At 42.8% G+C, this 27,707-nt stretch overlaps 1 protein-coding gene across 1 annotated transcript in view; it reads right to left on the bottom strand.

Moving 5' to 3' along the window:
* Window positions 1-14,354: 14,354 nt before the first annotated feature.
* fbln5 (fibulin 5) overlaps window positions 14,355-27,707 on the bottom strand; it is a 121,285-nt gene continuing 107,932 nt past the window's right edge. Inside the window, exons 9-11 of the mRNA XM_063043816.1 lie at window positions 24,925-25,051; window positions 21,981-22,176; window positions 14,355-19,592 (exon numbers count right to left, since the gene is read on the bottom strand). Of these exons, the coding sequence (XP_062899886.1) occupies window positions 19,431-19,592; window positions 21,981-22,176; window positions 24,925-25,051 (485 nt within the window). The 3' untranslated portion in view covers window positions 14,355-19,430. The remainder of the gene's footprint in view (window positions 19,593-21,980; window positions 22,177-24,924; window positions 25,052-27,707) is intronic.

The raw sequence follows: 27,707 nt of genomic DNA, 5'->3' as shown, positions 1-27,707 counted from the left end.
CACCTGCAAACCAACCTTTTGTGATTTATGCACAAGCACTCCCAAGTTCTTCTGCATGGCTGCATGCTGCAATCTTTTACTATTTAAATAATAATCTGATCTGCCATTTTCCTTTCCAAAGTGAACAACCTCACATTTACCAACATTGTACTCCATCTGCCAGACCCTTGCCCACTCACTTAACTTATCTATATCCCTCTGCAGACTCTCCGTATCCTCTGCACGGTTTGATTTTCCACTTAACTCAGCAAACTTAGATACCACAGATACTCCAGATCGTTAATGTATATTGTGAGCAGTTGCTGGCCCCGCACCGATCCCTGTGGCACACTGCTCACCACTGATTGCCAAACAGAGAAACACCCATGTATTCCAACTCGTTGCTTTCTATTAGTTACTGTATTGATGCTAAAAGATCACTCACAACTCTATGCATTCTTATCTTACGGGTAAGTCTTTCATGTGGCAACTTATCGAATGACTTTTGGAAATCCAGGTAAATAATGTCCATCTGTTCCCCTCTATCCTGCCTATAGTTACCTGCCACACACATAAAAGTTACTGATGAACGCGGCAGGCCAGGCAACATCTCTAGGAAGAAGTACAGTCGATGTTTCGGGCCGAGACCCTTCATCAGGACTGTCTCTCCTCTCAATGTGAAATGGGGACACCTCTTTTCCCCTTATTAGGGAGAGGAAGAACCTGTGGTATGTTGAATTATTGGGTGAATGAGTAGTTTTTGGGGTACTGCAAGTCTGTGTCTTTATTGATGCTTTGCTGCACACTTGAGTGCACGGTGGAGGGCGCTGATGCTTTTTTGCTGGTGGGGGTGCGGGGGTTGTTGCTTTGCTGCTGCTTGTTTATGGGAGGGGAAGTCGGGGAAGTTTTGTGGTTCTAACATTTAACTGTCATCAATCATCGGGGCTCTCTGTTTTCATGGATATTTGTGAAGAAAAAGAATTTCAGGATGTATATTGCGTACATTTCTCTGACATTAAATGTACCTATTGACCTATTGACTCCTCAATCTCTATGTGCAGATAAGCTTGTGACAAGTCAATCTTTGAGAATATCTCTCCTCCTGCCAAAGATGCAAAAATGTCTTCTATTCGGGGCAGGGGATGCTGCACAGTACGCAGCACAGGGTTGATGTTCACTTTGAGTTTCCGCGTATGTGAGTAGGTCCAGCCGTCCCCTTCTTGATCATAGGGACAATAGGTGCTGCCCAATCACTCCACTCTATGTTGAATAGAATGCCAGAGGCCTCCAAGCTCTGAAGTTAAGAATCCACTTTAGGATGTAGTTTATAAGGTACTGGACATGAATTATGAAATCTAGGTGTTGCTGCTTCATCCAGTTCAATTCTGGCCTTCATGCCTTTGAGTTTACCAATAACCTTCTCATCAGCATTAAGCAGCAGTGCCAGTCTCTGGTTAGTGCTACCATTTGGGCTACAGTTGCCTACTGATGACAGATTGAGAGTTTTGACTGTGTGCCAGCCTAGTTGGATTTTTCTCAACCATTCACGGCCAAAAGGTGCTGGCCCTCCACTTTTCAACACATAAAACTTTAACTGCTGTGTTTTGCTTCCATGCATCACATTCACTTTCAGTTTGCCTTTGGTAGACATTTTTCACCTGTATAGGTCTTTAGCATCACTGAGGTCTTATCTACAGGTAGCTTAGGAAACAGTCTGTTGAAATCAGCCTCTGAAATTACCCTGCAGATAAAGCTGACCCTGCGTCCAGATCCATTTTCAGCTTTACAACAGAGATATCGGTTGTGATCCAGATGATTTTGCGATCTACTTCAGCAACGCTATGCAGTTCTAGGCGTGACAGATCTCTTTTGTCAGACCCTGTGTTGTCTGATTCAGTTTCATATTCAATCACTTTATGCATTTGTTTAGTTCTGTGTTTGAAACTTCTCACTCTGTGTGTTTTTTCTCTTTGGTTGTACTGTTTGTCTGACTTGCACTCTCTCTCTGTGGCCTTGTCTGTGACACTTTCTACAAACACTTTCTTTGAACCAACAGTCATTTGCATCAGGGAAGGATTTGCCACATTGATAACATTCACACATACTATTTCATGAAAAAAACTTCTTCTATTTGCCCATGAAAGGTGTGTTATATTCATACCTAGAAATTCTACAACACTCTAAAGCACATGCTGTAATAATACTATTGTGGTGGAACCAGCACTATATTGGCAATTGTCCCAACATTGAAATTCATGTCCGAGATACCTAGCCCTTCATTAAAACGTGTTTTATTTTTCAGGTTTGTAAATGTGTTGCCTGGTACTCACACCTTCGGACTATAGCTCAGAACAGCTAGGCAAGGGCTAACTCAGTACAAGTAAACAATACATAGTCTCCAAAATCATGTGTCATTATTCCAGGGAATTAATCAACAATCCCTGAGTTAGTGATTGCTACAGCAGACAGGGAAATACTTTAATCAAGGAATTTATGCTTCTTCAATCATTTTGAAATTGATGACAGGATTCTCGCCAGATAACTACATTGAAAGAATTGAAAATTCCGCAGATTTTTTGTAAGAATGCTGTACAACAGCATTCAAACCAGCATTAGATGTTGCAATAAGATTAGTTTAACCTGTGGCACTTATAGAGGTATAGAGAATTAGGCCCTTTAGCACATCTAGTCTATGTTGAACCAATATTCTGCCTAACTCCATTAATCTGTACCTGGACCATAGCCCTTCATATCCTTCCCATCCAAGTCCTTATTCAAACCACTCCTAAGTATTGCAATTGAACAGACATCTACCACTTCCACTGGCACATCGTTCCACACTCACACCATCCACTGAGTGAAGAACTTCCTCCTCATTTTCCCCTTAAATTTCCTCTGCCACAGGAAACAGTTGAGGCCAGTTCATTGGCTATAGTTAAGAAGGAGTTAGATATGGCCCTTGTGGCTAAAGGGATCAGGGGGTATGGAGAGAAGGCAGGTACAGGGTTCTGAGTTGGATGATCAGCCATGATCATACTGAATGGCGGTGCAGGCTTGAAGGGCTGAATGGCCTACTCCTGCACCTATTTTCTATGTTTCTATGTTTCTGAATATTTCACCTTTCAACCTTACACTATGACCTCTAGTTCTAGTCTGACCCAAACTCAGTTGAAAATGCCTGATTGCATTTACCCTATCTACACCCCTCATAATTTTGGATTACTCTATCAAATCTGCCCTTATTCTCCAATACTCCTGGGAATAAACTCCAAATCTATTCAACCTCCCCTTTGCAAATTAGAAAATATTGGAAAAACTGACATGAAAACACCCAGCAGGTCAGGTAGACTCTGTGGAGAGAGAAGCAGAATTAACATTTGAAATTAAACCTCCTCATCGGACGTGGGGAAACAAGAAAGTATCTTTAAATTGGAAGGAGGGTGGAGGGATCATCTCCAATGGACAGGTAACAGGACGTATATGGTGATTTCAATGTTACTAACATCAGGTAGGATTTACTGGAGCCAAAGACCCACACCCAACATTTTAAGAGCAGTTCCTTTCCCTCCACCGTCAGATTTCCGAATGGTCCATGAACTCACTATTCCTCTTTTGCACTTATTTGTTTGCTTTTGCAACTTAAAGTAAATTTTAGGATGGAGGGGTGGAGATACATCTCTACCAAAGGAGGCGTAAGGCACTCCTTCCCTCCGCTAGCCTACAGGTCACCCTTGGGCAAGGTGTAGCACCTGCTTATCCCCCAGCCAGGGTCACGGGAACAGGTGGTGGATGGTCGTATGAGAAACTGGTGCATATGGGAGCAGGTAGTGGATGTTCGTATGAGCAGCCTTTGGCTTGTTAGGGAAAGTGAAGAGGTGATGGACAGGAGCTACAGGAAGCCGGTCCCTCCAAGGCTACAGGAGACAGCTAAATGGGTGACTGTCGGGAGAGGGAAGGGAGAACATCAGATAGTGGAGAGCACCCCTGTGGCTGTCCCGTTCAATAGTAAGCTCTTCATTTCGAGTACTGTTGGTGGGGGTGCGACCTACCTGGGGGAAGCAACAGCTGCCATGCCTCTGGCACTGAGTCTGACCCTGTGGCTCAGAAGGATAAGGAGCTGAAGAGAATGGCAGCAGTAATAGAGGACTCTATAGTAAGGAGGATGTGTAAAGGAAACACGGATGGTAGTATGCCTCTCAGGTGCCAGGGTCCACAATGCTTCTGAACGCGTTCACAATATCCTGAAAAGAGAGGGTGAGCAGCTGAGGTCATGGTAACAATGGAGGTCATATTGGTACCAACAACATCGGTAGGAAAAGGGAGGAGGCTCTGAGAAAGGATATAGGGAGTTAGAAGAATTAGAAGCTGAGAAGCAGGACCTCAAGGGTAGCAATCTTGGGATTGCTGCCTGTGCCACAAGACAGTGAGGATAGGAATAGAATGAGGAGGGAGATAAATGCGTAGCTGAAGAATTGGAGCAGGGGGCAGGGATTCAGATTTCTGGATAATTGGGACCTCTTCTGGGGCAAGTGTGACCTGTACAAAAAGGACGGGTTGCACTTGAATCGGAGGGGTCCAATATTCTTGCTGGGAGTGGTTTCAACTAATATGGCAAGGGGATGGGAACCAGTATGAGGATAAGCCAGCAGGTTTACAAGTAGATGGTGGGTGTAACATGAATGCAAGGAAGGGCAGACAGAGCATAGAGTATAATTGTACCACAGAGGCAAAATTCATAAGGGCGAAGAATGCAGGACTGAAGGTGCTGTTTTTAAATGCACGTAGCATTTGGAAAAAGGTGGACCAACTTGTGGTATAATTACAGATTGGTCAGTATGACGTTGTGGGCATCACTGAGTCGTGGCTGTTAGAAGGCCATAGTTCAGAGCTTAACATCAAAGGATATGCTTTGTATCGAAAGGACAGGCAGGAAGGCACAGACAGTGGTGTGGCTCTGTTGGTAAGAGATGGAATTACATTTTTAGAAAAAAGTGACACAGGGTCAGAGAATGTTGAATCTTTGTGAGTGGAGTTAAGAAACTGCAAGGGTAAAAAAAATTATAGGCCTCCAAATAGTAGCCAAGAAGTGGGGTTGAGATTGCAATGGGAGCTGGAAAAGGCATGTAATAAGGGTAATGACACAATTGTAATGGGGAACTTCAATATGCAAAGGGATTGGGAAAATCAGGTTGGCATCAGATCACAAGAGAGGGAACTTGTTGAATGCCTATGAGATGGCTTTTTATAGCAGCTTGTATTTGAGCCTGCTAGGGGAAAGGCTATCTTAGATTGGGTGTTGTGTAATAACCCAGATCTTATTGGTCAGCTTAAAGGAACCCTTAGGAGGCAGTGATCATAATATGATTGAATTTATACGGCAATTCGAAAGGGAGAAACATAAGTCACATGTATCAGTATTGCAATGGAATAAAGGGAATTACAGAGGCATGAGAGAGGAGCTTTCCCAGATGGATTGGAGGAGGTTACTGGCAGGGATGATGGCAGAACAGAGATGGGTGAAGTTTCTGGGAATAGTTCACAAGTTGCAGGTTAAGTATGTCCCACGGAAGAAAAAGTTTTCAAATGGCAGGTCTAGGCAACCGTGGCTGACAAGGGAAGTTAAGGACTGCATAAAAACCAAGGAAAGGACATATAAGGTAGCAAAAGTGAGTGGGAAGTTGGATGGTTGGAAAGCTTTCAAAAACCTACAAAGTTCAATTAAAAAAGCTATAAAAAGGGAAAAGATAAAATATGAGGGCAAACTAGTCAATAATATAAACCAGGATACTAAAAGTTTTTTCAGTTGTATAAAGAGTGAAAGGGAGGTGAGAATTGATATTGGACCACTGGAAAATGATGCTGGTGTGGTAGTAATGGAGGACAAAGAAATGGCAGATGAACTTAATGGGTACATTGCATCTGGCTTCACTGCACAAGACACTAGCAGTTTGTCAGAGGTCCATGAGTGTCAGGGAATAGGAATGAGTGCCATTGCTTTTACAAAGGAAAAAGTGCGAGGCAACCTTCAAGGTCTTAAGGTGGATAAGTCACCTGGAGCAGATGGACTAAATCCCAGAGTCCTGAGAGCAGTTGCTGAAGAGATAACGGATGCATTGGTCATGATATTTCCAGAATCACTTGATTCTGGCATGGTCACGGAGGACTGGAAGATTGCAAATATCACTCCACTCTTTAAGAAGGGAGGAAGATAAAAGAAAGGAAATTATAGGCCAGTTAGCCTAACCTCAGTGCTTGGGAAAGTGTTGGAGTCTATTATTAAGGATGAGGTTTTGGAGTACTTGGAGACTAATGATAAAGTAAGTCAAAGTCAGCATGGTTTCTGTGAATGGAAATCTTACCTGACAAATCTGTTAGACTTCTTCGAGGAAGTAACAAGCAGGGTGGGCAAAGGAGCGGCAATGGATGTCATTTACTTGAATTTCCAGAAGGTATTTGATAAGGTTCCACACATGAGGCTGCTTAACAAGGTAAAACCCTATAGTATTACAGGAAAGATACTGGCATGGAGAGAGGAATAGCTGACAGGCACGAGGCATTGAGTGGGAATAAGGAGAGGCTTTTCTGGTTGGCTTTCAATGACTAGTGATGTTCCTCAGGTGTCAGTATTGGGACGTTACTTTTCACATTGTTTGTCAATGATTTGGATAATGGAATTGATGGATTTGTGGCAAAGTTTGCAGGTGATACAAAGATAGGTGGAGGTGTAGGTAGTGCTGAGGAAGCAATGCGATTGCAGCAGGACTTAGATTGGACGAATGGGCAAAAAAGTGACAGATGGAATACAGTGTTGGGAAATGTATGATAATGTATTTTGGTGAAAGAAACAATAGTGCAGACTATTAATCTAAATGGGAAGAAAATTCAAACAACAGAGGTGCAAAGGGACTTATGCAAAACTCCCAGAAGGTTAATTTACAGTTTGAGTCTGTGGAAAAAAAAAGGCAAATGCAATGTTGGCATTTATTTCAAAATGAATAGAATAAAAGCAAGGAGTAATGCTGAGGCTTTATAAGACACTAGTCAGGCCGCACTTGAAGTATTGTCGACAGTTTTGGGCCCCATATCTCAGAAATGATTTGTTGTCATTGGAGAGAGTCAAGAGCAGATTCACGAGGATGATTCTGGGAATGAAGGAGTTAACATATGAGGAACATTTGGCAGCTTTGTGCCTGTACTCACTGCAATTTAGAAGAATGCGTGGGGATCTCATTGAAACCTACTGATTGTTGAAAGGGCTAGATAGAGGATGTTTCCTATGGTTAGAACCAGAGGGTACAGCCTCAAAATTGAGGGGTGACCTTTTAGAACAGAGGTAAAAGGGAATATTTTCAGCCAGAGAGTGGTGAATTTGTGGCATGCTCTGCCACAGAATGCAGTGGAGGCCAAGTCCATGGTTATATTTAAGGTGGAATTTGATAGTTTTCTGATCAGTCACGACATCAAAGGATATGGTGAGAAGGCAGGTATATGGAGTTGAGTCGGATCTGGGATTAGCCATGATGGAATTGCCGAGCATACTCGATGGGCTGATTGGCCTAATTCTGCTCCTATATCTTATGTTCTTATATCAGACGTCCTGGTTATGCAACCACTGACACCAGGCAGACAATCTCTGAAGCGTGTCGATAATGGCTGGGGTCACCCGACTTGTAAAGACACTGCACAGAAGAAGGCAATGGCAAACCACTTTTGTAGAGACATTTGCCAAGAACAATCATGGTCATGGATGGGGAGGAGAGTGAGGGTGAGGGTGTGGGTGTTGTGGTGGGGAGGTCTTCCCCATGGGCAACAATCCTTTGCTTCTTCTCAGATTAGGGAAAGATGGAAGACCATAATTGCCATGTCATACAACACGGCGCATAAAGATTATGTCTCGCTCTGTACTGCTGTTGCAAAGCAACAACTTTCATGAAACGGAGCAATTTGGTTAATAGTTTATGAACAGAACACCTTAAAGGCTCAAGATAAACTGTCCATAATAGTGTCAACTTGCACAGACAAAACTTCCAACATCCTCTCAACATTTTGCCCTGTCGGACCAAAAGACTCCAGGGAGAATTAATAAAATAAATTTTACCCATGTCATGCCAAGTACTCTTCATCTATTAGGATCCTGCAACAGCACAAGTAGACATTGGTCAGGGAAAATTCAGATAGTACTTTGCACCTTCCTCTCTAATGGGGAATATTATAAAGCAACTAGTGATAGGAGGATGCAATGTTTTTATATAAATAAATATTAATTTTTATCTTCCTTGAATGTAAACAAATTATATATTTAAATACCATATGCTAAAATGTAAGTGCTATATTTTAGCATATCCTCTGGGTTTTAGCATGTCCTTTGGTTGAAGAGGATTGCATTGGTGAGGGCCTTAACAGACAGATTAATTAAAGTATCCACAAGTGACCTCTACTATCAGAGAGCATAAGGCAAAAAAAGGCCATTCAAATTACATGCCAGTACTTACTGCCCATTATGCCGCTGGCGTTTAGGGCAGAATGAAGGTCCTCCACCTCTGTCTGTTCTTGGCCAGACTAGGTCTTGGTGGTGTTCAGGGTTTCCTTCATTTTGCCAGTAGCTTCCTCTCAGTTTTCACTGCTGTTAGCCATGCAAGTCCTGGGTGGAGATTCAGGAATACCACTGCAGACAGATGTAGGATTTTTCATTGCTGTTTCTACAACAGTCTTGTTTGACCAGTTAGTATTGATAGCCCTGAGCTGAACCCCCAAACCCGGAGGACCGTGGGCCACTTTTGGTCTGGGCTCTACCTTTTGACCTGTTTGGCATGGGTAACCCTAACAAGAGCCAAAGCACAGGGCCTTGACTCCAGCCGGCACAGCTCTCTGGTTCGTTGATGCACTCCAAACCACGACAAGGTTGTGGTCGTTTTGGAGGAAAGTGAACACACTGCATAAATAAAGACGCCCGTGTGGATTTTAGGTTCCTTTTCAAATGTATCCTGTAACTTGCTGTGCATTACTTCCTGGAATGGATTATGTCAGTCAAATGATTGATTTTTAAGCAACACACACAAAATGCTGGAGGAACTCAGCAGCATCTGTGCCCAAAATGTCGACTGTTTACTCCTTCCCATAGATGCTGCCTGGCCTGCTGAGTTCCTCCAGTATTTTGTGAGTGTTGCTTGGATTTCCAGCATCAGCAGATTTTCTCTTGTTTGTGATTGATTTTCAATGCGGTTCTTTCAAGTGAGTTCTTCTCAGTTTTTTATTAAGTCTCCCTGAATGTGTTATACAGAGTATTTCCTGCCACATAAATAATTAGATGGTTTCTCTTTCAAAGAAAGGACAAAAACTGGTGTACGTAGTAAAGTTTGATATACCTGAGGGCTATTGTAAACGTTCTACTGAAATTCTTATAAACATCAAGGAAATAATTTGCAAGAATGAGGAAAGAAAAGGCAAAATCTCAGAAGGTAAAATACCAGAGACCAGAAATTGCTCTTGTGTTAAAATAAAAACAGAAAATACTGGAAATACTCAGCAGGTTAGACTGCATCTGTGGGAAGAGAAACAGAATTAACATTTGATTCCCGTAAAAGAAATTTCTACCAGGACCATCAATTCTGCTTCTCTTCCTGCAGCTGTGGCTTGATCTGTTGTGTATTTGCAGCATTTTCTATTTCTATTTTAGATTTCCAGCATCTGCACTTTTATTTGGATTTCCACTTGTGTGTTGGGTTATTCTGGTGTTAAAGAAGCCTTGTGGATCACCCTAATGTTGTTTGTGAAAATAACCTTGAGAGAAAGACCTTCAGTTGTGGAACTGCACACAGGGGGGGAGATTGAAAATTTGGCTGAGAGGTGTCATAACAATTACCTGTCACTCAACATCAGCAAGACCAAAGAACTGATTGTGGACATCAGAAGAAGGAAACCAGTGGTCTATGAGCCAGTCCTCACTGGAGGATCAGAAGTGGAGAAGGTCAGCAACTTTAAGTTCCTGGGTGTCTCTATTTCAGAGGACCTGTCAAGACCCAGCACGTAAATACAATTGAGAAGAAAGCATGACAATGCCTCTACTTCCTCAGGAGTCTGCAGAGATTCGGCATGACATCTAAAACTTTGACAAACTTCTGCAGATGTGTCGTGGAGTGTGTATTGACTGGCTGTATCATATCCTGGTATGGAAACACCAATGCCTTTGAGCAAAATATCCTACATAAAGGTGGTGGATTTGGCTGGTTAAGCCCTCCCAACTATTGAGCACATCTACATGAAATGCTATCATAGAAAAGCAGCATCCATCATCACAGATCCCCACCACCCAGGTCATGCCCTCTTCTAGCTGTTGCCATCATGTAGACGATACAGAAACCTCAGGATTTTTACCTCCAGGCTCAAGAACAGTTACTACTCCTCAACCATCAGTCTCTTGAATAAAAGGGGATAACCACACTCACTAGCCCCATCATTGAGATGTTCCCATAATCAATTATCTTATTTTAAGGAGTCTTTATCTCATTAACTCATGTTCTCATTATTTATTGCCATTTGCTTATATTTGCATTTGCACAATTTGTTGTCTTCTGCACTCTGGTTGATCCTGTTACAGTTACTATTCCATAGATTTACCAAGTATGCCCACAGAAAAATGAATCTCTCATGTACACGGTGACATATATGTATTTTGATAATAAAATTTACTTTGACTTTACTTGACAGAAGAATATCGTTACTTTTCCTTGTGAAAGTGATATTTTTAGTTAGTTTTTAATCTCATTATTTCTATCGATACAAGTTCTCAGCGTGTACCCCGACAAGCACAATCTTTGGAGTCAGCTCCTCACGTGACACAGCAGACTATATATAACACTCCTCCAAATGCAAGGAATGGAAGGAGTCCAAAGACATACACTCAATGTTTTAGGAATAGCTTCTTCCCCTTCGTCATCAGATTTCTGAGCAGACATCAACGCTACCTCACAATTTCTTTGCTCTATTTTTGCACTACTTATTTAAATTTTTAAAATATATTTCTTATTATAATTTATAGTATATATTATGCATTGCACTGCACTGCTGCTGCAAAGTACTTTTGGCGACAGTTCAGTGATAGTAAACCTGATTCTGATAATGATAGGCGGGCAATAGGAGAGTGCTACTGAGATGGGACGTTTGTCAGAGGAACTTGTACAGATTAGTGAAGAACAATTAGTTGGTTAACTGATGAAATGCGTGCAGTTCAAGGAAGTACTACTTCTTTGGACCGACAGGTAGGTGAAGCCTCCTGTCTCTGGGCGTGGAATGTGCGTGACCTCCATAATATCTTGGAGTGATCCCACTTACATGAGAGATCATCAAGAAGATAAAGCATGTACCATGAATGTTGGTCTTTTAAAAATTACGGTTTTAGGAAAAATAGCAATATAAAACCTGGCTGTCCTGTAGCAACTGGGAGCCTGTTGTTACTGACTCCCTCTTCTGGCTGGATGACAGCACAAAAATACAGTGATTTAGGGCATGCGAATTCTGCTTTTACTTGAGATGCTAATACTGAACAGTGCCTTTACAATATCTACCAGTAAATGTAAATCAGCATTTATCAGACCACCGAGGTTGAAAATCTCATTATAAGTGAATTTTGAATGTTGCGTAACTGCTGGTGTTATAGAACGTAGAACAGTACAGCATAGTATGGGCCCTTTCATCACAATGCTTTTTCTGACATTTAAATCAACTCCTCAATCTAACTCTTCTCTCCTACACAGCTCATAACCCATCTATTTTTCTTTTATCCGTGCACCGATCTAAGAGTCTCTTAATATTTCAGCCGGGTGGTAGGATGGTGATATGTCTCTACCAAATGAAGTGTAAGGTGCTCCTTCCCTCTGCTAGTCTGCAGGTCACCCTTGGGCAAGGTGTAGCACCTGCTTAGCCCCTGGATCGGGGTCACATGAAGCCTTCGGAGCAGGTGGTAGATGGTCGTATGAGCACCTGGTGCATATAACAAGACCTGATTATGCGACCATGGATGACGACAGACAATCTCTGAAGAGCATTGATAATGGCTGGGGTTACCTATCTTGTAAAGACACTGCCCAGAAGAAGGCAGTGGCAAACTACTTCCGTAGAAAAAATTACCAAGAACAGTCATAGTCATGGACAGACCATGACTGCCTACGTCGTACAACATGGCACATTATAATGATGTCATACAACACGACACATAATGATGTTGATAACCACTTCCAGCAGTACATTCTCAGCACTTACCACACCTGTGCCATCTCCTTTAAACTTTTCTCCTCTAACAGATAACCCTGGGAAAAAGTCTCTGTCTGCCCACTCGATCTATGCCTCTTGTCGTCGTATACATCTCTACCAAGTTATCTCTCGTCCTCCTTTGCTCTAAAGAGGGAAGTCCTACCTCGCTCAACCTTTCCCCATTAGGCCATGCTCTCTAATCCAGGCAGCATCTTGGTAAATCCCGTCTGCACCCTCTTTAAAGTTTGCGCATCTCTCTGATAACGAGACGATCAGAACTGCAACAGTACTCAGGATGTGATCTAACCAGACTTTTACAGAACGGCATTTTGGGAGAGTCGTGTGATAGGGAGAACAAAACTCCCCCACTGGCAACTGGGGAGATTGATTTCCCCATTGGTTCACCAGAAACGTGCACCCGTGGAGAAAGTAAGAGACAGCAGATGCTGGAAGATGGAGCAAAGGACAAAATGCAGGAGAAATTCAGCATCAGTGAAGCTGAGGGGAGGACAACATCTCTGGTTGCCATCCTGCATCAGGACTATGATATGCATAACATTACTCTGGACGAGTTCCATTCTTCTCAAGTGGGAGGACTAGGTACCATCCAGATGAGGAAACAAATAGCCTTCCCAAAGTTTCATGTCGATATACAATATTTGGATATATATCATTTCCATTGGGCAGGAGGTACAGAAGTTTGAAGTCTCACAGCAGAAACTCAGGAACAGCTACTCTCCTCAACCATTCCATTCCTGACCGAAATAATGCAATCTCCACAGTTTAGCAAATTTATGACCACTTTGCTCCAAAATGAAAGCTTTTTTTGTTCTAATTGTGTTTTTCTTGTAAAAAATGACGTATATTTTATTTATGTTTCTGTTTCGAATGCTCTGGTGTTATGTGGTTGTGATGCTGCCACAAGTAAGATTTTTATTGTACCTGTGCATACCTGCACTTGTGCAAATGACAATAAACTCAACTTTGACTTCTTCCTATAGGTAAAAAATGTCTGTTCAACTGTATATGATTGTTTTTCATTTTAAAAATCTCATTGAGAAGATTCATTATCATTTTTTTCTGTGTGCTGATGGGCTCAGTTTGTCTTTTCTATTTGTAAACACACTTGAATAACAAAAAGATCCTTAAACATTGTTTGACTGATAAGGATTCCTGCTTCAATGAAGTCTCTGGATAAGAAAGGGGATTTATGGAAATTGCGTTTCTGACTGAGTTTCAACAATGTCCCTGTCCATGTATTTTAAATGGTTATACCATTGGGTGCCACAGTAGCATAACAGTTAGTGCAATACCAATACAAGTTGGGGCCTTCCGGAACTCGAAGTTCAATTCCGGCGCCGTTCTGTCAGGAATGTCTGTACATCCTTGCTGTGGAATACCTGTGTTTCCACTGGGTGCTCCGGTTTCCTCCCACAGTCCGAAGATGTACCGGGCAGGTTAAATGGGTGTTGTGATTAGGTTAGCGTTAATCAGGGCTGTGGGGTTGTGTGGGCCTGCAAGAGGACTACAAGCTTGGAGCCTTACATACCTCAATGACCTGGAGAGCTACGTTGGCTGGAGCCCACCATAAAGTCAGGAGTTTATGCTTTGGCTCTTGGTAGGGTCACTCATGCCAAACAGGTCAAAGGGTAGAGGTCAGACTGAGAGTGGTCACTGGTCCTCCAGGTTTGGGGGTTCAGCTCAGGGCTAACAACCCTGACCGGTAAAACAAAATTGTTATGGAAACAGCAATGAAAAATCCTTCTATGTCTGAGTCCAATGGTATTCCTGAGTCTCCACCCATGACTTGAATGCCTGACAGTGGCGAATATTGAGAGGAAGCTACTGGCATGATGAAGAAAGCCCTGACACACCACAGACGGAAAACCTTCATTGCTGTCCTCTGCCCGCAGTATAACAGGCAAAAGAAAAGGGAGAGGGTTTGCTGGGGAGGTGTGGCTTGAAGGACAGGAAGGACATACTCCGTGTTATATTCCTAAATAAATAAGTATATTACAAATTCCATTGTATAAGAAAGATATTTCAGTCAATTTTTTATAATATAAACAGTTTTATCAATTTAAAAATCACATTAAATACTACTTTTACATATTTTTAGGCTATTTTCTTATTAACAACGAGTTTCTGGATCCTGATCATTTTCTGTCATTGTAAAGGAAGGGAGAGAGAGAGAGAGATCAAAGGACCTGGCCTTGTCACAGCATTGAACTGGCTTATCAAAATCGTGAATGGCGTTCATTACAATCTGTGTCAGTGGTAACCTATCCTTCCAAGTCTGTTGGCCTGAATCTCTTCTTCCTCCAGTCAGATAGAGCCGGTCTCTCTTGGTTTCATTCTTACCAAAAGGTAGCCAGGGCAACGCCCATGAAGAATTCTCTGCTCATTCCTTTGTCGTTACCTTCAGATTGTCTATGTTATTTTATTTATTTAAGAGACACTGCGTAGAACAGGCCTATCAATCTGCACCACTCAGCAACTCTCCTAGTTAACCCTAGCCTAATTGACAATGACCAATTAACCTGATAACGGTGTATCTTTGGACTGTGGGAGGAAACCAGAGCACCCGGTGGAAACCCTCTCGTTCAACGGGGAGGATGTACAACCTCCTTATGGACACTGTCAGAATTGAATTCCGAAGTCCAACACTCCAAGCTGTAATAGCGTCATGGTACTCACTATGCTGGAGTGGAGCTCTCAATCTTCCATGGATCCACCCTTTGGGCTTTCGATTATCATCTGTATTCTAATGTTTGCCGATATCATTCAAGGACACTTTCTCGTCTCCCCTGTTGACTCTTGGTTCTTTCTGTCTGGCACCTCTGTGAGCTACTGCACTGCCTCAGATTTGTTAAGCAGAAATATACAATGAATAAATATGGTGAAGTTGGCAGCCATTGTCTTTGGTCCTGCCACACATTCAGCTCTCTGGCCATCCAGAAGGCTGAATGAAGCTGGCCTAGACTGGTTGTACCACTGGGAGGGTTTGAGTGCTGAGATAAGACCATAAGACATAGGAGCAGAATTAGGCCATTTGGCACATCTTTGTAAGTCTACCTCTCTCCGTAACATTGCTAACCCTATTGGTGTCTCAGTTCAAATGGTTACTGGGTGGTCTTATCTATGGCTTTGTTACCTGTTGTCATTGTCGTGGCTATCCCTCGAGGTTGAGGGTTATGGTCTTCGTTCTGAGGAAGTGGCCCACAGGGTGAAGACGCCTGTGCGTGTATTTGTTTAATGTGCACTTGATGTTGCACTCCAAGAAGCACATGATACTTCACAAATCAACCAACTGATTCCAATGGCATGGAAACCACGACGATTGGAGCTGATGGATAAGATTATTCTGGTGGAACACCATCCTACATAAACTTGGTCTCCTCCAAACATCTGTGTTTTGTAGCTCCAAGACCCATGCACACACTACACAGTGCTTGCCATGGACAGCTTGGCGGCAAAGTCATTGGGCATATTTAAAGCAGAGGTTGGTAGGTTCTTGATTAGTCAGGGCATCAAAGGTCATGGGGAGAAGGCAGGAGAATGGGGATGAGAGGGGTAATAAATCAGCCATGATGCTATGGTGGAGTAGACTCAATGGACCGAATGGCCTAATTCTGCTCCAATGTCGTATAGTCATGTGGTCTTACTACCAGTTCAATCTCCACTATCAATCCCTCATCCCTCTTAACTTCTTACACTCACATAAACCTTCTAGAAGGGAGGGAGGAGAAGATGGCGGCGCGACGGCAGTGCACGCGGCCACTTTAGTGATGATGTCTGTTATCTGTCAAGTAGGGGACCGTGCACAATCCTGATTTGATGGTGACAGATGTGAGAGCACGGAGGAACATCTGGAAAAGTTCTGAAATGTCCGTTTCGCTGCCGCTGCTACTGTGTGGTAATCGGAATCTCCGGAGCTGAAGGCCCCGAAATCCTCGGCTTTGCGTGTTTCAGCGGCCGGGGTGAAGTCAAAGGCGCTCGGGAGGCTGTATCGGAGAGGCTGGTCGGAAGCTCGAAGTTTTCAGACGGATGGACTCAGTGTTGGTTGTGGTCGGCTGCTTCCAAGGCATCGGCAGTTGTTGGTGCCTGGAGGTTTATGGCAGGGAGTTTCTCCCTTTTGCCGCCTGCTATTGGGGACTCGGGAGTCGATCGACTCGGGGACTTTTGAGACTTTATTTACCATGCCCATGGTTTGTTCTTCATCAAATTATTGTATTGCTTTGCACTACTGTAACTATATGTTATAATTATGTGGTTCTGTCAGTGTTAGTCTTTGGTTTGTCCTGTTTTCTGTGATATCACTCCAGAGAAACATTGTATCATTTCTTAATGCATGTATGCATTTCTAAATGACAATAAAAAGAGGACTGAGTGTTCTCATAATCTAATCTAATCTAGATCCTGAGAATGTGGACCTGATTTGAACTCCAACCAGCGAGAACAGCAACCAGGCCGTGCTTTCTTCTCGCTACGGCGATCGGGCAGGAGGTAGGTCCCACAGCGCCAGGTTCGGGAACTGTTTACACCCTCCAACCATCAGGGTCCTGATCCAGCATAGATAACTTCGCTGACTCCACAGCCTATGGACTCTCTTGCAAGGACTCTACAACTCAGTGTTATCTTTTACTCTTTTTTTTATTACTTGAACAATTTGTCTCCTTTTGCACAATGGTTGTTTGTCAGTCTTTGTTATTTATAGTCATTCATAAATTCAATTGTATTTCTTTATTTTCCTGTAAATGTCTTCATGAAATCAAATCTGAAGGTAGGATTCAGTGACATATAATAAATTTACTTTGAACTTTGAAGGGTCTTAAGGACCTCTAACTACTTGCCTCGCTCAGCTCCTTTAAAAGGTCTGACCAAGCTACCCTTTTGATTGAGCCTTTCACTATCCGCCCTCATTTCGCTGTCAAATAACCTCACTCGGCAACAATTCTGTTCAGCGTCCTGGAACATTTCACTACATTAGAGGTGGGACATTAGGTCAAGTTATTGTTGTTGTTACAACATCACAAATTGAGAACCAAGTTAGGAAGATAGCAGATGCTAGGAAGAACTATAGAAGAGTTTGCTTTACAAAATGGTGACATACTTGAGACAATAAGGATGTATTGTTAGTTGGGTGAAATTAATTAACCAACGTCGTTCCATGACTTCAGTGTTTTATCTGCTGCAGAATCAGGCCACTTGTTACTGCCTGAAGCAACGTGTAATATGGGTGGCAATATAATAGTCTGCCATTAAGCTCTTTATGAGTCACCATGCTTGTTTAGGATTTTACAGGGTGGCTCCAGGTTTCTGTGATTAATATAGATACCCGTTGCTTTGAACAAAAGGAAAATATCTGAAGGCAAAGAGCGCAGATTTGAAGTAATGCAGATGAGATGATCAATGTCTCACGGTGACTGAGGCATCTGAAACCTTTTGTGATATTATGCCTGACAGCATTGTGTTGGGCATTTATTAACTGCAGATGTCAGATTCCAGAGTTTTGAGCTGCAGGACAAATACATGAATCTTTGTGTTATTCAGGGACTGATCTTGGTATGTAGATATTGATTCACCCTCCCTCTACACTGTAGTACACTGTGGCTCAGTGGCTGAGCAGCTTCTATGGAAAGGAATAAAATAAAAAGTTGACATTTCTTCGGGCCCCAGCCCGAAGCGCTGACTCTTTATTTAATTCCACAGATGCTCCCTGACTTGGCGAGTTCCTCCTGCATTGTGTGTGTGTTACTCTGGATTTTCCAGCTTCTTGTTTATGAACTCTGCGACTGTTCTGGGTGACTGAAGGAGCAAGCCCACTAATTCCCTTCCTCTTTCTTATCCAGGGTCTTATCTTTCTTTTTGATTTAATATTTGTTAACTCCACTTCCACTTCTCCTTCACAAAATGTGAAATACAAGATAAGAAAAAAAATTCTCCCCTGGGACTTTGTACTGTCTTCTTCGAACTACAATGTCCTTAATAATGGGTAACCCCTGTTATAATGCTCGTAATGATCTCAGAGTATAACACACTATACCAGGCTGCTTGTGGAACCATAATTCTTCTATATACAACAAAGTTCATAATTTATCAAAACTCTATTCAACCTGAAGGGTGTAACTAATGATTAATCATGTAGGTGTGGGTATGGAGATTGTTCAGTGTTGTGCGGACAATGATAGTGAGGATATCATCTGTCACAAAAGTTAGGTAATGATTTTGTGCTCTTCTCAGTCCAAAGACTTGGACTTGGACCCTTAAGGGCACATCTCAACCCCTACAGCATTTACCACTAACAAGGATAGGGGTGTCAATGCCATAGAGTCACAGAGTCATAGAAAAGTACAGCACAGAAACAGGCCACTTGGCCCATCTGGTGCATACTGAACCATTTAAACTGCCTAATCCCACTGACCTACACTGAGACCAGAGCCCTCCATATCCCTATCATCTATGTACCTATCCAAACTTCTCTTAAATGTTGAAATTGAGCTTGCAGGTCACACTTGCGCTGCTCATGAGATTGTTGTCTGCCACGTCGCAGAGTATTAGGTTTTTGTTATTTCATTTCTACCTGGGCGAAGTCCTGGGATTACCTAACTAATGCCATTGAGATTTGCTCTTTTGTTTTCGGAATTGCAACAATCAGGGAGAGGGCCAACTAGTTCTCACTGTAGTGACTGACGGATCATAAAATTAGCCTTAATTATGCCAACTATTTCACAAAACTCAAATACGTATATATTATAAAAATTGCTCTTGACAATTCTCTCTAGCCTTTTATATACTGTTGTCATCCTTGATTGACATAAGGGTGCCAAAGGTCATGGGGGGAAGACAGGAGAATGGGGATGAGAGGGCAGATAAATCAGCCACGATCAAATGTTGGAGCAGACTCACTAGGCCGAAAGATCTAATTCTGCTCCTATGTCTTACATCCTAATGGATAAACAAGGGCTAAGGACATCACAATGCCTTCCTGAATATACTGCTGCTTGAAGGCATCGCATTTCTATTCATGGGTAGCTGTACAATAACTCTGACCCAGCCAGGGGAGAAAAGCAGACAGAATTAAGAATCTATACAGTTACAATGTATTATCGAAAGCAGCTTTCTGCCTTAGCAACAACAGTGACACATTCACTCAATAAAACATAGATGTAGAACCTCTAGCCCTGGGAAACCCAACGGCTTTAAAACGTGTATTCAGATATAAAGATTGTCAGTCTGATTACTGAACTCCCGCGAAAGTTGATGACGGTGTTCACGGTGACCATCTCCAGGTCCAACACAATGTCTCGAGGCCCTCTAATTGGACGGGTCATCACCACTGTAGCACTGACGGGCCCAGTTTGCTGCAGGTTTGTGAAGAAAGCGAAAATCTTATTTAGTAATGATATTAACAAACCATTCAGACTACATGGAAACCTGAAAATGCTGGAAGAATGCAGCCCTTGCGGACACTGAATGCAGTGGACTAAATTGGAAGAAGCAAGTGTCATGGCAGCTTCCCATGCAACCAAAGTTGAGGCCGGACCTGTTCAATCACCTCTGTCCTTCCCGCCATCCAGGCACTCAAACATTCATTTCAGACAAAGCAGCGATTCCCCTGAACTTCATCGAATCTCATCCACTGCATTTGGTGTTCACAATGTGGTCTCTACACTGGAGAAACAAAATACAGGCTCTGCCCACAGGGGAAACCCCTGATCTTCCTGCAGCAAGCCACTTTAATCCTCAATCCCACTCCTGTCACAAATTGCCTGTCTGGGGCCCCTACTGTTGCTCAACAAAATCTAGAGGAACAACTCCTTATCTTCTGAGGCGATGTTGTGAATGCCAGTGCAGTAGACTAGGCAGGAACAAGTGCAAGTGAATTGCTGCTTTATGACCCTCAGGAACTAATGTCAAATTATTCAACTTCAGGCAAACTGTTCTCTCATTGTTTCTCATTATTGTGCATATGTTTCTTTTTGACTCAGGGCATTGCCCAATAATGGCAATCATGTCATACGCTGTCCTAACCACCGGATTGAATTCTGCCGCCACTTTCAGTCAGCTATGCACTTGGACCGCAAGAGTCCTCTGCAATCAGAACCTGCAAGTATTTTCTCTCTCGGTTTTTCGCTGTCTTCCAATTCTGACTGATTCTGAGATACACCAGGAAGTTTCTGGAAGGCTGGCATCATTATTTGGATTTGTGCAAGGTGTACCCTGAATCAGGAGGAAGTAAGACAGGCTTTTCAACCTATCTGGTCCATGCTAACCCCAACATCATCCCTGCTAGATCTCTTTCAGACCAACTGGTCTATACCAACCCCAACATCATCCCTGCTAGATCTCTTTCAGACCAACTGGTCCATGCCAACCCCAACATCGTCCCTGCTAGTCCTCTTTCAGACCATCTGGTCCATGCCAACCCCAACATCAACCCTGCTAGATCTCTTTCAGACCAATTGGTCCATACCAACCCCATCATCTTCCTGCTAGTCCTCTTTCAGACCATCTGGTCCATGCCAACCCCAACATCAACCCTGCTAGTCCTCTCTCAGACCACCTGGTCCATACCAACCCCAACATCATCCCTGCTAGTTCACTTTCAGCCCAACTGGTCCATACCAACCCCAACATCATCCCTGCTAGATTTCTTTAAGACCAACTGGTCCATGCCAACCACAATTGACCACCATTGACCCATAATCCTCCAAGCTCCTCCACTCCATGTACCTATCCAAATGCGTCTTAAATATGGCATTGAACTCGTCAAGACCACTTGTACTGGCAGCTCATTCCAGGTACTCACTACCTTCTATGAAAACCAGTTACCGCTCTTTAATCTCATCTCTTTTATCCTGTATCTGTGCCCCTCTAGTTTTTTAATCCTTAGCCCTGGAGAAAAGACTGACCACCCATCAAATTCATATCCCTCATGATTATATAAATCTCTGAGTTCTCCTCTTATTCTCCTGCATTCCAGGGAATAAAGATCCAGCGTAGCCAACCCTTCCCTATAACTCAGGCCCTATACTCTAGACAGCATCCTTGTAAGTGTCTTCTGTGCCTTCTCCAGCCTGACAATGTCTTTCGTATATCAGGGTGACCAAATGTGTAAAAACTGCTCCAAGTATGGCCTCAGCAATGACTACAGTCATCCGTCTGGATGAAGTGTAAGTGGGTTCAGAGGGTGGAGAAGTGGCTATGATGAAGGAACGATGCCTGAAGTGACCACTTTCAGCTGGAGACACCAGACGGTGTTATGGTGAGCCAAAACAACCAATGCCTATTGGTCAGCAGACAACTAATTCCAAGCTGACTTTCACGGATTGGTCATTATTCCAATCAACCTCTTGAGTGTTCTTTGGTAAACCATTTAAACAGTCATGCTTTGGGATGTACAGTTGAGCTTTGAGTTTCAGATTTTGTAGTTGCGTGTTTTTACTGAATAAAGGGGTAGTTTGATTTCCAACTTTTTTGTGTCTCCTGGCTTTGAGTTTCATCAGTAGTTATAGGCATGTGAACTCACAGAGTGCCAAAGAACCCGCCTTTAAAGAGTTTAAAGAAGACTGGGTAATAAAGTTGGTGTAAAATATATTTTGATTCAAATTTAAGGTGGGGGGATGGTGTTGTGGAGGGGTTAGGCTAGCTGTGTTTGCTACAGAATTTTATTACTAGTAAAAAGTTCCCATTTTCATTCTGGATCAGTAGTAGCGTTGTTCAGTGTAATGACAGAAGCCACCGCTTACCCTCATGTAGAACTCTCTGCCTTCATTCCCGGATTTGATCTGGAAGATGTAGTATGCTCCGGGATAGCGGGCTGTGGCCTGCATCTGGAAGACATCTGAGGGGACGCTCCTTCCCGACACCATGTCCATGTATTTGTACAGAATGGTGAATGGCTGATCTGTGCATCCAGGGTTGTCTCCATGGCACATGCACCGACTGTAACACAGGGAGAATACAATAATTAATGGATTTTACAATGAATTCCTCTCATTGTAGCCGCAACAGAGAAGTCCATGCTTATTTGGTTCACAATGGCATCAAAGACTCCGGCAAATTCCTACAGGTGTGTGGTGAGAGCATTCTGACCGGGAGCTGGTACGAAGGCTCCAACGTGCAGGATTGAAAGAGGCTGCTGGGGGTCACAAACTCAGCTGGTTCTATCACAGGCATAACCACCTCCACCATCGAGGACATCTTCAAAAGGTGGTGCCCCAAGAAGGTGGCATCCATTATTAAGGATGGTCACTATCCGGGACATGCCCTCTTCCGTTACTACCATCAGGGAGGACCACAGGAGCCTGAAGAGGTAGCCTCCACATTTTAGGAGTAGCTTCTTCACCTCTGCTATCATATTTTTTAACGGTCTACGAACACTACCTCCCCTATCTATCTATATCTATATATATAGTTGACATTTTGGGCGGAGACCCTTCTTCAGGTTCTGATGAAGAATCTCGGCCTGAAACTTCAGCTGTTCATTCATTTCCATAGATGCTGTCTGACCCGCTGACCTGCTGATTTTCTTCAGAATTTTGTGTGTGCTACAATAGGACCTGAAGAAGGGTCTCAGCCCAAAATGTTGACAGTTTATTCATCATGTAACTTCAAAACATTAATCTAATTCAAAAGAAGACATGGGAGTCCGAAATACAGGTCTAACTTTGAGGTTACGTAAAGGCGCGCCTGTATCATAATAATGTGATAATGTATGCAAATCATATATTTATACATATAACCCACAATGAATTATTTAAATGGCCAACCAATATATAAACAAGATTACACAAATATTATTGAAATATTAATACACAACTCCCATGCTCCCTTTCAATGACAGCAGAAGGCCATTTTCTGCCCTCTCTGACCTTGGTCTACTTCCTGTGCTCTCTTTAAGGTGATCAGGTTCCCTGGAAGCTTTACTGTAATACTATGTACTGTATAAAAATAAGAATTAAAATATGTTGATTCCTATTGACAAGAATAAAATCCAATAAATCGATCACAGGAACAGTAGGTATTGGAAAGAAGAGGAATGGCTGCAAAGAAGAAATGTAAGTACAAGCTAATCATTATTTCTTTGGATTAATCGAGTTTACTTCATAATTTAATAGTTCTTATTAGTTTTAATTGTTCTGTTTTTTAAAAAACAGGAATTTTATAACTATTTTCAATAATTTTGAATGTTACTGAACGTAATGGGAGGCCCCTGATGGTTAACAATTCTTTAGTCACAGTTATTTCATGGTCAGTGCTTTCTTAGGCCTGCCCTTATGATGGGATTACTAGGCCTTTCTGCCTCCCATGGCTTCTTTTGTTGGCATTAGGATGGCCTGAGTAGTAAACAATACCTGAGGAACATGGATGATGGATGAGGTCGGCTTGTGCTCTTGTTGTAGGTTAATAGTGACACTGAAACAGGCCTCTTCATCCTATCAAGTCTATGCTGACAGTTAAATACTTATCCACGCCAGTTTTAAATTAATATCATTTTACTGAGGCCATATCCCCATCAACTACACCCCCCCACATCCCAGATTCCACCGTTCACTTACACACCAAGGGGAATTCACAGTCGCCAATGAACCTATCAATTCTCACAATTTTGGGATGGGGTAGGAAACTAGAGCACCCAGAGGAAACCCCCAAGGAGAACAAAGTAACTCCACGCAGGCAAGGCCCGAGGTCAGGATCGAACATAGGACTCTGGTGCTGCAAGGCATTGGCTCTACTTGTGTTTGAATTAAAGTAATGTGAAATCTGGGAAGGCGAATGGATACAGCGCAAATGAATAACAAACCCAGAATCCATTGAATGGAGAACGCCATATCCTGGCATAGGAAAGAATTGCTGAGGATTGCGGTAGAACAGAGGGATATGGGAATACAGATCCATAATTCCTTGAAAGTAGATTAAGGTCATAAAGAAAACTTTTGGCACCTTGTCCTTCACAAATCAAAGTATTTAGTACAGGAGTTGGGATGTTGTGTTGAAGCTGTATAAGACGCTAGTGTGGACTAATTTGGAGTATTGTGTATGTTGTTTCAGTTGCCTACCTACTAGAACAATATCAACAAGATTGAAAGCATGCAGAGAAAATTTACAAGGGCACTACCATGACTTGAGGACTTGAGTTATAGGGAAAGGTTGAATAGGTTAGAACTTTATTCTCTAGAGCGTAGAAGAAAGAGGGGAGATTTGGTAGAGGTATATAAAATTATGAAGGATATAGAAAGGGTAAATGCAATCAGACTTTTTCCACTGAGGTTGGGTGAGACTAGAGCTAGAGGTCATGGGTTAAGGGAGAAAGGTGAACTATTTAAGCGGAATACGAGGGTAAACTTCTTCACTCAGAGGGTGGTGAGAATGTGGAAAAAGCTGCCAGTGCACGTAATAGATCTGGGTTTGATTTCAACATTTAAAAGTAACTTAGATGGTTACTTGGATGGGAGGAGTATGGAGAGCTATGATCCAGGTGCAGGTAGATGGGACTAGGCAGGTTAATAGTTCAGCACAGTTTAGATGTGCTGAAAGGCCCTTTTCCATGCTGTAGTGTTCAGGACTAAACTATAACATGCAGCAAAACATTATGGAGCATAATATTCAGCTTCCTGTCTCCTAACGAGCTTGAGTTCCCTCTTAGCTAATATGCTGCTTTGCCATGTAGCTGCCCATCAGAGTTCTTACTTTTCATTCAGCTGTATGTAGGGATCCTGGCAGCGCACCGGGTCCAGGCACTTGTACGTCCCTGGAATGTTGAAGCAGATTTGTTCTTCTTGGCAAGTGTGGTTACCCGTCTCACACTCATCGATATCTAAAGAACAGGAAACATTTCAAATATTGTCCCACACTCTCAACTCTGCAGAGCATGCCGTGGGATCTGCCCCTGTAAAATGGGCGTAGAGCTGGACATCTTGGTGAACATTTCAGCTCATTTCAGATCAATACCACACAGCTTGACTTGTCCCAACGATTTTCTCCGGCACCAACTGCAAAATCAAATGTTCTGATTTCCTGGAGCAGCAGACAGTCTGCTGGGGACTTTTTGCTGCTCGACCTGCTAAATTCCTCCAGCAGATTGTTAGTTGCTCTGGCAGCTGCAGTCTTGTGTCTCATTATCTAGCCTGAGCTTGCAATCCTCCCCACTTATGCTCTAGACTCTGCTCATCCTCCAGCGTTTCTTAAAACATTAAATGAAAATCTGATACAGTACCGTGCAAAAGTGTTAGGCACGTGGAAAAAGATCTGCAATTAAATAATCAAATGAAAAGTTTCTAAATATCAAAAAAATTACTATAAAGAGCAGTAAACAGTAAAAGTACTAAATCAGATCAAAATTTGGTGTGACCACCCCTTGCTTTTAAAACTGCATCAATTCCCTTAGGTACACTGTCATGCAGTTTTGTAAGAAAATCGGCTGGTAGGCTGTTCCAAGCATCTTAGGGAACTTGCCACAATTCTGCAGACTTTAGCTGCCTCGCTTGCTTCTGTCTCTCCATGTAATCCCAGACAGCCTCAATGACGTTGAGATTAGGACTCTGTGGAGGACTTGCCACCTGAAACCATATAAAAAATCTAGGGTACCTAAGACTTTTGCACAGCACTGTACAGTATAAAATTCAAAGGATTTATTGTCAAAGTGTGCATACAACCCCAAGATTTGTCTTCCCACAGACAGCCACAAAACAAAGACAACCATGGAACTAGTTCAAAGAAAAACATCAGCCCCACTCCGCCCCCCCCACATGCAAAGAAAAACAATTCACACAAATGGCAACAAGAAAGAATGAGCAAAAACACAGAAAATAAAACACAACATTGAAAGCGTCCATATTCAGTTTAGTTCAGTGTTCATTAGTCCAGTCTACAAACTTCAGGCCTGGAATATCGGTACCATCCTCCGACAGCACTGAGGGAAAGAGAGATCATTCAAACACAGGGAATTTCTTCCAGGAGCAACAAGTGAGAGACCATTGCACGCATTCACCTTCCTCTTGCAGCAGCCAGCAAGAGGCTGGTAGACGGCCTGAACACTTGCTCGCTTTCCGCGGTTGCCTTAATGTTTCAATCTTCCTCGACACTTTAATCGGTGAGATTGATGAGAAATGGAGTCATGGGCTCACGTCCCATCTCTAAGCAACTTAGCCTCGAGGCTGCTCACCTCCTGGAACCTCCAAAGCACTAGATCATTCAATCACCCCAAAAACACATACCAAACTATAGATCACGGGCTCCAACAGCACCAGAACCACATTTAAAAGAAAAAGAAGATGTAAAATAAGTGAAAGAAAGAGCTTTGTGCACCATCTGGAGAACTTTGCCCGTGGTAGCATTGTTCGTTGGTGCTGGGGTCACGTGTAAGAATGTGATTGGACGGAGTTCGGAGCATGCATAGAAATGACAGAATGATCTAAAAACTGTATGTTAAAGATGTGCTTGCTGTTTGCTGTTGTAAATAAACATACTAGTTTTAATTCTTCCAGAATATGGTTTGTTCTTAGTAACCCACTGTATGTGTAAAGAACACAACAGGCGCCATCTTTTTCTTCTTCCGGAGCAATAATACAAGTGGAAAAGGTGCATTGTGAGATTTGTGATAGACAGGTCGTGGATTCATCTACATGAACAAATACTCAACCCACGAATGATTCAAAGTTCCTGGCTACAAATTGGAACACTGGAGATTAAAGAATCATGAGGAACGAGGGCATCTGCAATTTGAGAGGTGTGACAGATAGCAGTGAAGATTCAACATAATTGGTGGGGTGGCAGGATTTTCGCATGAGGAGAGAATGAGTAAGTAGGCTAGGTCTCAGCCCTTTAGTGGGAGAAGAATGAGAGGTGACCTCATTGAAACATACAAAATATGCAGAGGGTGGATGTGGTGAGTTGTTTGGACTGACCAAGGACCTGGAGGATGGACGTAGAGAAGATGTTTCCATTGATCATGAATTCTAGAACTAGCTGTCACAGCGTCAAAATAAAGGGTTGGCCAAGAAATGAGGAGAAATATCTTTACTCAGAGGATGGTAAATCTTAAGGATTCTCCATTACAGGTGGTGTAAAGGTTCAGACATTCAATAGACAATAGACAAAAGGTGCAGGAGTAGGCCATTCAGCCCTTTGAGCCAGCACCGCCATTCACTGTGATCATGGCTGATCATCCACAATCAGTATCCAGTTCCTGCCTTATCTCCATAACCTTTGATTCCACTATCTTTAAGAGCTCCATCCATCTCTTTCTTGAAAGCATCCAGAGACTTGGCCTCCACAGCCTTCTGGGGCACAGCATTCCATATATCCACCACTCTCTGGGTGAAAACGTTTTTCCACAACTCCATTCTAAATGGCCTACCCCTTATTCTTAAACTGTGGCCTCTGGTTCTGGACTCACCCAGAGGCCACAGTTTAAGAATAAGGGGTGTCCGATATCAGAGAAATCTTCTCATTACTAGCATCTTAGAGGAGAT

Source organism: Mobula hypostoma, chromosome 1, assembly GCF_963921235.1.
Source record: "Mobula hypostoma chromosome 1, sMobHyp1.1, whole genome shotgun sequence".
NCBI lineage: Eukaryota > Metazoa > Chordata > Chondrichthyes > Myliobatiformes > Myliobatidae > Mobula > Mobula hypostoma.
Note: the sequence above shows the minus strand (reverse complement) of the source record. Positions and strands in the feature narration are given on the sequence as shown.